The 12,765-nt window shown below is 38.9% G+C and overlaps 1 protein-coding gene across 1 annotated transcript; it reads left to right on the top strand.

Moving 5' to 3' along the window:
- Positions 1 to 251: 251 nt before the first annotated feature.
- Positions 252 to 7,472, top strand: ERMN (ermin; the record flags this gene model as incomplete). The annotated part of the gene is made up of 3 exons (XM_083350860.1): positions 252 to 495; positions 1,035 to 1,115; positions 7,006 to 7,472. The coding sequence occupies 3 exons, from the start codon at positions 252 to 254 to the stop codon at positions 7,470 to 7,472; spliced, it is 792 nt and encodes a 263-aa protein (XP_083206986.1).
- Positions 7,473 to 12,765: the final 5,293 nt, after the last annotated feature.

Raw genomic sequence — 12,765 nt, 5'->3', positions numbered from 1 at the left:
CTAAGTGACAGGAGAGCTACTGATTGGCTGGCTTCTTGTGAGAGCTCGGACAAATCCAAGTCAAATCTATTCTCTATTTTGGTTGCAACAACTTGAAGGGAAGGGAAGCTTGTTGATTCTTCAACAATTCTTTATTCAACACATAAACACACCTACACAGAACAATTGGTTTGAATATTGCAATAATTGTACGATTTTTAATTGCCACTGGATACAAATCTGCCAGGAAGCATCTGGACACGACTTTAATCATGACAGAAGATATCCAAGCTCCGGCCAGTATGTCTGAATTTAATCGGAACATGTCTTCTGAAAAACCTCAGCTCCAGGTTATTGATATTATTGATCAGATAGCTAATTCTTCTGAGATACTTCCATATGAAATTACAGCGATCAATCCCAGCTCTCCTTTTGTAGAAGAAAATCAAGAAGGTGCCAAACATTTGGCAGAGAATTCGGTACACCAAATTTCAGAAGCTGCAAAAGAACTTCAAGGTAAAATTATATTGGCAAAATTGTTCTTTCCAGTAGCTTTAGGGAAAGAATGATAATGAATTTGCATTTTGTTTTAATTTTTTAAATTAAATTAATTTTTTAAAGAATATTTCATTTTTTAAGAATGAAAAATAGTAACCCAAGGTTACAGAGGCCATGCAAAAAAAAAATATCTGAGCTTTTAAAAATGATGTAAACAAAGAAATACATTCCATTATTTTAGATAAGGTCTCAGTAAAACTAACTACTTTTAATTCTAAGTTATTTCAAATTCAAGAAATGTAATCATGTGTACCACATGTTCTTGTTGAAAGTAGCCTGATTTAAAAGAGTTGTATTTTGGCTGAATTTTGCCATTAAAATTCATTTTAACTGACTTTACTTACAAGTCCTCAGTCTTAAAAAACAGTTTAATTCTAAATTCAGTTCCCTTAGAGTTCCAGCTGAATTGTATGGTGAAGGAATTAATAACTGCAAGTTATAATCACTAACCCCTGTTTTTAGGGAAATATCACTTTTATACTTTATATCTTTTCAAGGAAAGCCAGAAGGAAAAAATGAAGAAAAAAATTGTCTCATTTACCAGGAGTCAAGAGTCTGTGAAGAAGAATCCAGAGACGGTGAGAAGTATACTTAGTTTTTGGAATTAAGAAACATCATGGATATTGTGAATTACAGCATGATCTAACCTGATTTAAACTTTAACCTGGGTTCAAGTTTATTTTAATAGGTTACTTAGCATGTTCACCCTGCCTCAGATTTAAATTAATTAAAGCTATGCTCCATCGAAGTATGAGGATTTCACTGTAAGCCAAACTTTGCTTTCTAACAGCATCTCTCAAACGAATACTATTTCAAGGACTCTTTGCAATGGCCACGCTCGGCTGGAGATATGGGGTTATAGTAAGGATCCAGGTTGAGAAAGGCTTCTTACAGGAATAGACTAATAGTGTACATTTTTGTTTTTTCCTGGGCTGGAGGCCAGACCTAACCTTAGTGGAAATAGCTACAACAGATATGTGAGAGTGGGGGAATCAAAACAGTCATGGGAATGGTTAAACTTTGTCTGTTGTTGCAGTTTTGGTTAAGATGATCTACTAAAGCCATGATTAACCTTGGAAAGGAATATTTCTCCAGCCCTTATGTGGGAATCTTGATTGTGGGTATTAAGCAGCCTCTATGATGGGAAAATGCTTATAAGGAGAGTGTTGGAGAAGAGATAGTTAACCTGCGGGTGATTGACCTCTTGTGTTTTGAAACACATGCCCATTGCTTTCCTGAAATTAAGGAATGTATAGTTTGGTTCATTTACACAGAAATGAATATACTGAACGAAACAGGAGAGCTTCATTTATTTTATCAATTTCTATCCTGCCCCAAATGAACCAATAAATGTTGGCTGGAAAATTCTAGCTAGCTTGTATCAGCATTTTTGAGCTGACTCACTATAAGCATCAATGACAAGAAGTCATATATCTAGTCCACATTTAAGCCTGTCAATTTTGTTGGACTAGAGACACATTTGTAATTTTTAAAACACATTATAGGTACTTTCACAAAATGGTTGTTATGGAAAAAGGGCTTGCTTATTCACAAAATGGCTGCCATGATCATTCATAAAACAACACTTTCTCCAGGACCCCCAAATTTCTGCCCAGTTTATCTTTGGCTTCCTTTCAAGCAAGTGGATATGAGGGGGTTTTAGAAACAATTTTCTAAGAATGCCTGAAAGACACGTTCTTTACCAGAAATTTGTAGTATTACAAGATGATCTTATAGAAGCAGATGTTTTGTTTTGCATATTGCCACCATGTTTCCTGTTGATATTTGGTAACAAACAAACAATGTGTATTAAACTCATAGATGAACAAAGAGGAAAAAGGACCAGAAAAGCAAAAACTGCTTAAGAGTCAAGGCTATCCTATCTCTTGAGTCAGGGAGGGCCATTGTTCCATAAGGCAGGCACCATAACTAAGAAGGCCTGACTTCTAAGTTCCACAAGATGATTTCCTAATAAAAGGGACCTAGAGAATGCCAATTGTGCAGATTTTGGTGGGGAAAGCATAATGACCAGCGACAGATGCTCTCATGAGTTTTCTGGTCCCGTGTCATGTAGGGTCAACAAGCGCTTTGAATTGCACCTGAAAGCCAACTGGGAGCTAGTACAGCTCACAGAGCTGAATGAAGGCAAATCCCATGTAGAGCCCATTGCAGTAATCCAGCTGAGAGACGACTAAGGTGTGAGTTATCATGTGTTGGGCCTCTTGATCTGGCAACAGGAACAATTGGCACACAAGATGAATTGTTATAAATCTCTTCTAAACTAAGGCTGTCACCTGTTTTTCAACTATAAACGATGAGCCCAGAAAGACCCCCAATTTTTCACCAACTCTGATTGGAAGAGTGTTATTGCATTCAGAAATAAAAAAAAATCATCCAATTGGGCATGGTCAAAACTCACAGATACCTGATCCTACTAGGATTAAGCTGAAGTTTGGTCTTCTCCCATCTAGATCCCCACATCTTCCAGACACACAGACAGAATCTTGACAATGTCCATTTGGCTGGCCAAGAGCAGAAATATATGGGCATCACCAGCACATTATAACTTGGCCAGTGTCAATGGATGATCTCCCACAGGGGCTTCTTATAGGTATTAAAAAGAAACAGGGAGGTAGTAGAGCAGACCTGGGCATTTAAAAGCCTGTGAGCTACATCTGGCCCACAGGCTGTTTCAGTCTAGCCCACTATGGTGGGCATGGTCATTGGGAAGATGGGCCATCATTGTTGATGGAAGGTAGGATGCCATCATTGTTGGAGCTGTGGGAAGCAGGGCATCAGTGATGGCAGGCCTTCACAATTGTCCCAGTTTCTCATGTGGCTCCTTGGGAAAATTAATTGTTCACCCCTGTAGTAGAGCCTGGAGAAATCACACAAAGCAGGGGCCTTGAATTTGATTGCTTCCCACTGACCAATATGGCTAGACTGTTTTTCACAGCTACGACCTCTGCAGCATCCCCATGATCATGTGATCAAAATTCAGACACTTGGTAACTGGTTCATATTTATGACCGTTGCAGTGTCCCAAGGTCATGTGATCCCCTTTTGCGACCTTCTGACAAGCAAAGACAATGGGGAAGGCAGATGCACTTAATAATCAAGTTACTAACTTATCTATTGCAGTGATTCACTTAACAACTGTGGCAAGAAAGGTTGTAAAATGAGGCAAAACTCACTTAACAAGCGTCTCACTTAACAACAGAAATGTTGGGCTCAATTGCAGCCATACATTGAGGCCTGCCTGTAATCCCTAAAGAAAATATTAACAAGTGTTCCTACAGTGGAGTTTTGTGCTTCACAGAACACTTTGAGAAGATGGTGTCTCTTCACCTACACAAGAATTTGGCAAATGGTGCTTAGCAAACATTGGCGAGGCTCCTACATTGCACTAGCCATGGCACTCTCACTGTCTTACCAAAAGAGGCTAACCCAAACCCAACACTTTGTGAGTTAGCATTATGGATGAACCCAATGCCTGTCTTGAGAACTCTGCAGATTGGTACATTTTCCCCATTTATGTCATTTATCTCTATGCATTTTTATCTAGGGATAAAGTAAGGGTCAAGCCCCTGAGAGGAAAGCACAGTCAAGGAAGTAAGAATCATACAGACTTTGACAATACATGTTAATGCATGAATTATGAGCTGAGTATCTTGGGAATTGTGATAGGACTCTCCACCCCTCATGGATTTATGTGAGATCATGAAGGTGGGATCTCTTTGAAAAGCCAACTCTTTTCTTCCTGTGTTTTCTGCAACCTGGACTGAGATTCCATTTATTAGATAAGCCACTAACAAACTCTGCCATCTATTGATTGTTTATGTCTAGAGGTAGTCCTGGTTTATTTTCAGGCTCTTCACAATCTTTCCATTAAGGGAAGATAGGATTACCACATTAAACAGGATACTGTTTAATGCCAGGATACTGGAATTAAGTATCTTCACTGTTCTGTTTATCCCAAAATGATTACACTTCTTTCTAAACATAGATTTCTTCAAAATTATCAGGGGTATGGTACATCCTGACATAGAGATTATCTCCTACTGAATGAAAAGACTTTTAATGCTACTTCTTCCCCATGGGCTTTGATGCACGAGGCTTGTGCAAATCCCATTTTACAAATCAGGTTGAGTTAGCTTTGTTCAGTGAAGGCTTTTGCTTCCGCAGTTAAAGTGGCTTTAAATGATTGGAATGATTTGCCAAGCTTAGTGATGTGAAATGTGAATCCTGGGCACTAATGCAGTGTCTGATTTCACAGCCTTCACACTGCATTAGTGCCCAGGATTCACATTTCACATCACTAAGCTTGGCAAATCATTCCAATCATCTAGAGCCACTTTAACTGCGTGTCAGAAACCATACTCATCCAGTGACACAAAGGGGCACAAGAAAATGCAAATTTCTGTCTCTCTTGCAGTGCTGACATTCATACACCGAACTTTTACAAAGTGACTTTGGGTGAACACCCCCAGAAAAGTCTTCAATGTATTTATCTTCAAACTTATATTTTTGAGGGAATCACACCTAGAGGTTAGTGTTTGCTGGCTTGGTAATCAGGGGAAAAACACAAAATCTTTTTTCTGGTTCCTGAGAAAAATCTCCTATTGATTCCCTTCCTCACCACTTATAAAGAATCAAACAAAAAAATGAGAAAGTGGAGATAAAAGCTTAGATAACTGTGCATGGATTACTATATTGTCAGGAAAAGAAGATATAGATATTTATGTAACATTTCACATTGACTGACCATTTATACGTACAAGCTACAAAAAACCCCAAAATTATGAGGCCCACTTTTGAAGATACACATATACTTATGACTGCACTATTAAAGATTTTCTGTGTTGCTTGGTAAATTAGTCAGGGTGGCTGAGAAAATGAGATTGATTTGTATTACTGATAAGGTACCTATTATAGTAGATGCTTTTAATTGCTTCCGAGAAATCATTGTCCATATCATGGCCACTTGGTTTTTTAAGCAAGTTTGTTAATATTTCTTGGGTGTTAAAAGTTCCCTTCCTCAGAGTCTTTGAGAACTAACATTTCTGAATAGATTGGTGACAATGGTGGCTGCCAGTTTTCTCTAGAATATACACACATATGAACCCAAATGCATAGTGTGGGAAATTAGCTGTTATTTTAGAGATCCATGTTTACAACTATTGAGTATGTCATTCCTAACATGGTTAGAGACCAGCCAGATCCAACTTGGGAGACCTTCAGAAGTATTTGATTTCAGTACTCATCATCTCCACTGACATGAGTACTGATTACATTTGTTAGAAATAATGGAAGTTGCATCCAGCAAATCTGGAAGTTGCATTTGGCACAGCTGGTAGAGGGCAGGTGCCCCAATCCACCATGTGTTACATTTGAAAATAATGAGGAAGATTTAGAACACTGCTGCCTTGGTGATAATGTAAGGTAGACAGAGGCGGATAAACACAACACATTAAAGCAAAGGTTGAAAAAAGCTTGTCAAAATGTGTCCAAAGAGCAAGACAAATAGTTTGAGAAAGAAATACATCTCTAATTCAGAGGTATCATCATGAAGGAATGAAAGGAATCCCTGAATGGGCTGTTGGATATGAACTCTTAATATAGAACCCATAGACCAGGGGTGTCAAACTGTCGGCCCATGGGCCAGATGCATCACGGGGGAGCCGTGCTCTCACCATTGTTGACAATGGCAAAACAGTCCCGATACGTTGCATGACATCACGTGACGTTGCGAGTTTGACATGTCTACAAGAGTCAATGACTAACCAAAAAGACAAAACTTTAGTGTATGTGCTAGGCATAAAACTAATCAAGGATGGGATTGTCTCCAACAGACATGGGAAACATAAGGCTAGTTTTTCCAGCAATTCAGTAGTACAGTCAGTACAGCCAATTTTGGTGTGGTGATTAAGGTGCTGGAATAAGAATGAAGAAACTATGTTCTAATTCAGCCTTAGGCATTAAAGCTGGTTTGTGTGTGGTGGATGATCTCAGCCCAAGAAAGAAGACATGCTGCCTAGATCAGAGGTCCCCAACCTTTTGGTCACCCGGGACCGGTTCTGTGGAGAGAGGTTTTTCTGCAGACCGGAGGGTGCGTGGTTTTGTGTACTGCCTGCATCCCCCAGATAGGGCTTTGCTTGTTTGTGCGGACTGGTTGCTGGCATGCTGTGGCCTGGTACTGGTCCATGGACTGGGGGTTGGGGACCCCTGGCCTAGATAACCACATGAACCTGTCCAGGCAGTTGCCAGAAGCCAAAGCTGACTTAAGGTTGGTTTTTTTTTGTTTTTTTAAAAAAAAGCTGTACCAAAAGTTAATAATATAGTAAGTGATGATCCTAAAGTCCCTTAGTAGGGGGGGAATCTTAGTTAACTTATGAGTTGAGACAGACAAGCTTGCACTGTCAGCTTGTTAGCATACTGCTATATTGTGAGTGTTGTTATTTGTTACAGGGCTCCATGAGAAGACTGCTACTTTAAATACAAAAGAATTTCAGGGGGAAGAAAATGTCCCACCCAAGCTTCAGGATGAAAATATTGATAGCCCTACAGAAACAGAGGAAGAACAAGGAAAGATACAGTTGAACGAGACCTGTGAGCAAATTAAAGAAGAAACCCTGTTAAAAGACAGCGAGAGCATAACAGAAGAAGACTGGGAAGATGCAGATGATGAATCTCAACAGGAAAACAGTGTGGCTTCTCATAAAAAAGGGCAAGAAAACAATGATATCCAAAGCCTTCCTCCCAGTCCCAGCTGTACCTCCCAGACTGAGGAATATGATGACCAACCAGGTGCCCTGAAAAAAAATGATATCTCTCGGCACAGTTATTCTCGTTACAACACAATATCTTATCGGAAGATCCGGAAGGGAAACACTAAACAGAGAATTGATGAATTTGAGTCCATGATGCATTCATAAACTGAGGCAGAGGACCAAATAGGCTTGCTAGGATTCTTCTCTTCCACCTATCTCCACTCCAGATGTTTCTCCATCTACAATATCGTGTTATTGTAAAATCTTTGGTGGCTTCCATCCAACTAAATATAGTAGTCCTGACTAATGGTGTAACAAGAGGCTCCCTTGCCACTTGGGAGCTAGCCGCATTGACTGCATGAAGGTTTACTTCTAAATCAATATATATATATAAGAACAGGCTGCATGATTGCAATCTTATACCATATGCACTTAACTGGAAGAAGTCCTACTCAATGTAATGTAACTTACTATGGCAAGTACGTACCTACATATCTTGCAACAAGCTTGTGATCTGACTTCTGGCCTACTGATTTCAGTGGACGTAGATGCAACTGATTGTAGCTGGATTGGGGCATCGAAATTTCATTTTAATGTATGCCAATTAGTGTACATTCAAAGTGACAATAAAGTTATTCTATTCTATTCTATTCTATTCTATTCTATTCTATTCTATTCTATTCTATTCTATTCTATTCTATTCTTCTATTCTATTCTATTCTATTCTATTCTATTCTATTCTATTCTATTCTATTCTATTCTATTCTATTCTATTCTATTCTATATTGGTTGGTTATATACTTAAACAGTGTAACTACTTCTATTTTAAAATGACAGTTTTAGGGTTTAAGTCAGTAGTATGACCAATTTACCCTAATTTGATTTTAAAGATGCATTTCAAACAAAATGTTTCTGTCCATTTTTGGTATGTCATTGATTCTTTCTTCTGTTTTAACAAGGTTTTTTTTTGCCAGTTTTTCTATAGTGCTGTCCTATCACATCAGCATTTCACATCAGTCTTAATAAATTACATATACTGACTAATTCAGTCCTGTAGCATCTTTCCAAGAGAGCAGTCTAGTTCACTCTCATTTGGCAGCCAGAATATAGAAAAACAGGCTGCTTTGAAAATATGACTCATCGGGGTTCTATCAACTCCAGTCCTACCGGTATACACATGTACCATCAGGTAGAATGGTTCTTAGTTCAGACTAAACATTCCAGGAAATGGGCATATTCTTTAATTATATAAACATAAATATATATATATATATATATATATATATATATATATATATATATATATATATATATATGTGTGTGTGTATGTGTGTGTGTGTGTGTGTGTGTGTGTGTGTGTGTAGATCTAGAGTCTCGGGTTTCTTCCCGCGTTCCTTTCATCTTCAGAAAGTTGTGGCGACGTTTCGACGAAATCCCATCCGTCATCATCAGGCCGGAGTGTTCCTCCTGCATTGCTCCTGGAAGCAGCAGGAGGAACACTCCGGCCTGATGATGACGGATGGGATTTCGTCGAAACGTCGCCACAACTTTCTGAAGATGAAAGGAACGCGGGAAGAAACCCGAGACTCTAGATCTACACATACAGAAACCCGCGAGAATCTACGAAAACACACACACACACACACACACACACACACACACACACACACACACACATATATATATATATATATATATATATATATATATATATATATATATATATATATATATATATATATAAAGGTAAAGGTTCCCCCGCACATGCGTGCTAGTCGTTTCCGACTCTAGGGGCCAGTGCTCATCTCCGTTTCAAAGCCGAAGAGCCAGCGCTTGTCCGAGGACGTCTCCGTGGTCATGTGGCCGGCATGACTAGACGCCAAAGGCGCACGGAACGCCGTTACCTTCCCACCATAGCGGTCCCTATTTTTCTACTTGCATTTTTACGTGCTTTCAAACTGCTAGGTTGGCAGAAGCTGGGACAAGTAACAGGCACTTACTCTGTTACGCGGCACTCGGGATTCGACCCGCCAAACTGCCAACCTTCTGATCGACAAGCTCAGCGTCCTAACCCACTGAGCCACCGCGTCCCTCTCTTTCTCTCCCCCCCCCCTCTCTCTCTCTCTCTCTCTCTCTCTCTCTCCATATATATATATATATATATATATATATATATATATATATATATATATATATATGATTTGATTATGTCCATATTTGCTATGAAGACACTTCATTGGTTTCATTTGCAGTGTGTTCTACATAAAAATATGTAAGATTATGCTGCATTTAAATTTATTAATAAGCATTCTTGGTAGGCTATAATGTCAGAAGGCAAATTAAAGAGAGGATAAGGCTTCTGTACTTTTCACAGCTGTAGTGAAAATCAACACAATGCTGTGTTATCTGAAGGTATTTAAGATAACCCCTGCCCCCCCCAAAAATAAGAATAATCAAAATTAATAAAGCAGACAGCCAAAAACTCTGAGCAAAGCCCAAGTTCCTTCCCTTTTTAATATAGGTGTTGACTACAACTGAAACTAATCCTGAGGCATTCCTACTTCCCAATAATAACATGCACGTGTCACAATTATGTATGCAGATGTGTGTTGCAAGAGGCCATACTGCAAAGAAAAAAACAAACTTCTCCAGGATCAAAAAATAAATTAATCTTCTCCAAATTAATAACCACACATTGTCTATAAAATAAGACAACCTCTTTATAGGATTAGTTGATCCTTCTTGTACATATATCAGCCATTCTCTTTCGCTCTAATAGGGGAAAAACCTTGGGAGAATTGGGCAAAAAAAATGCCACCTGAGGAACCAATGAGATAAGAGTCGGCAGAGCCTCCAGCTGGACAGCAGGTGGGGCAAGAGGCTCTGTGTTTAAAACATTAATCTCGGTTCATCTCACATATCTTTCTCCTGTAGTTTGTTTGGTTTGGAATGAAATGCATCTGAAGAAACATTGAAACCTGCTGCACTTTTTCAGGAAATAAATTGTGGAGAAACAGTGTAAATGCATTGAATGATAATGTTTATTAAACTCGATGAAGTTCATATGCTTTGAAGGTATGGATCAAGCAACGATGCAGATACAGGCAAAAGGGTCTTCAAAAGCTTCAGGTTCTGCAAATCCCTGATAAAATAAAGTGGGTGGCTGCTTTAAACCATGAAATCACCTTTGGAGAACTTGGGGCACCTTATATGGTTTCCCCAAAAATACAGATGATCATGAAATGGCTTTCCTAAGATAACCACTCCAAGCAAGCAGATGTGCATAACAGTTATGTCTCCATTTCAACCATTTGAGAAATGAAGGGAAATTGTGAATAGTAGTTTCCATGTCTATCTCCTGAAGGTATTCAACAGAGTAACAGATCATAAGCCACCATATGGTTAGTTTTTGATTTAGCAAAATAGATGTATCTCAACAGACCATGATTAAAATATCATGATTTAATGTGATCTGTGAACTGATTTCTTAAGATCTACAGTCATGGGGGGGGCAAGGAGAGGGAGAAGGTATTATGTAATTAAAGTTATTTTGTAGAGTTGAATGTGTTGGTTGTTTGATAAAGTTTTTAGCAGGATATGTTACTTTAAGTGACTCTTTATAAATAGGTGTGATGAAATTGTGGAAGCCACGCTTAGCTCTCATTTTAGGGCTACCAGATCTAGGCTGCAAAAATCCAGATGATCACTAGATGGCAAAATATAATCACACAGATAATACTTGCTTATCAACGACTATTTGTTAACCCTAACCACCCATATCTTTCTATTTATCTGTGTCTGTCTGTCTATCATTTATCAAATTTATTTAATCATTTATTTATTATCAAATTTATTTGCTACCCATCTGGCAGTTCAGGCTTCTGACTCTGAACGTAAGCCTGTAACTATGACCAGTCTTCAAAGTTATGGCCGTTGCAGTGACCCTGTACTTGTGTGATCAAAATTAAGTTTGTTCCCATGTTGGGCTACAATAAATGCAGGAAGACACTTGTGGACAGATCAGGAAATTGTTACAGCAGAGCCAAGATCAGCAAGTATACAGAGATAAATGGTATTCACATGAAGCCATTCCTCCCCACCTCTTATATATTTCTAATTCAAAAGTTTAGGCCAATCATTAATAATGATAGTATAAGGCATAAGCTCATGAATTAAGATTTCTTAGCAAGGACCCCTTATGTGCAGTCCCCCACCTCCTATTTATGGTTCACTGCAATGGCTACTGTAAACAACAACCCCTACGTTTTTAATTTTATTTTCAGGCAACTTTTGCAGAATGCTTATTTACCCAGACAGAGCTACTGCTCATTATAACCTTTTAACTTTTTATCAGTCCTTATGCTAGTTTAGGTATTATTGTAAACAAAATATTCCAACACTTTGCTATTAGATCTCTGAATATAAGTCAACCAATGTGAAGTCTGCAAAATAAATGTCACACTACTGAACCATCTCTCATCAATTAGCAGATTGCCAAAATTCTCAAATGCAGTTTCCAGATAATAGCAATAGCACTTAAACTTATATACCGCTCCATAGCGCTTTACAGCCCTCTCTAAGCAGGTTTACTGAGTCAGCATATTGCTTCCATCCATCTGGGTCCTCATTTTAACGACCTTGAAGGCTGAGTCAACCTTGAGCCAGTGAGAATCGAACTGTTGGCAGTGGGCAGAATCAGCCTGCAATACTGCATTCAAATCACTACACCACACCGGCTCTTACCTTATTTGCAGCCTTGTGTATACCATGTTGCAGCCATTCAGTCTCGAGGCTTCACACTCCAGAAAGGGTTGCTTTTGAAGGACTGGGCATAGCTTGGAAACAACACTCTTGTTCATAGCTTTCAGTTGCGAAGGACCTGTACTTCGTGAGGTTCAACAAACTGCAACATTATGTTCCTGGAATTCCTTTCAACTTCTTTTGTTCTGCCTCCAGACTGCAGGTTTCCTTAGCCTTTCAAAGCACAATCAAAGGACAACCATCTATGCCAACTCATTTTCCACAGGAAAAGTTGCTCAGTCAAAGTCCAACTTAAGAAGGGTTCTGTTAGTAGAATGGGCAGCCAACACAAATCTGGACACAATCTTTGATCTGGCTTTCTATTTAAATTATATCTAAATTTGCATTTAGATGCATAAATTGGATCACACACATTTATTCAAATCTGTTTATCAGCATTACGCTTGTTTCTTTTTGGTGTTGTGTACGTGGTCCACAAAGGGGTCGCACATATTGACTTCCCATCCAGATTCTATCATTATAAATAGATAGGCATCTACTTCAGACTGTGCATATATTACATTTGCAGGTCTCTTATGATGGATAAGCACAGCATCAGGGACATCCATGAGGGGTCAACATCTACGTGACAGGGACATCTGGGCAACTGAAGCCCCATTCGTTTTGAACATCCTTTGTACCGTCTGCAAAGTGGGTC

This window comes from Vipera ursinii, assembly GCF_947247035.1.
Source record: "Vipera ursinii genome assembly, chromosome: 1".
NCBI classification, from domain to species: domain Eukaryota; kingdom Metazoa; phylum Chordata; class Lepidosauria; order Squamata; family Viperidae; genus Vipera; species Vipera ursinii.
Note: the sequence above shows the minus strand (reverse complement) of the source record. Positions and strands in the feature narration are given on the sequence as shown.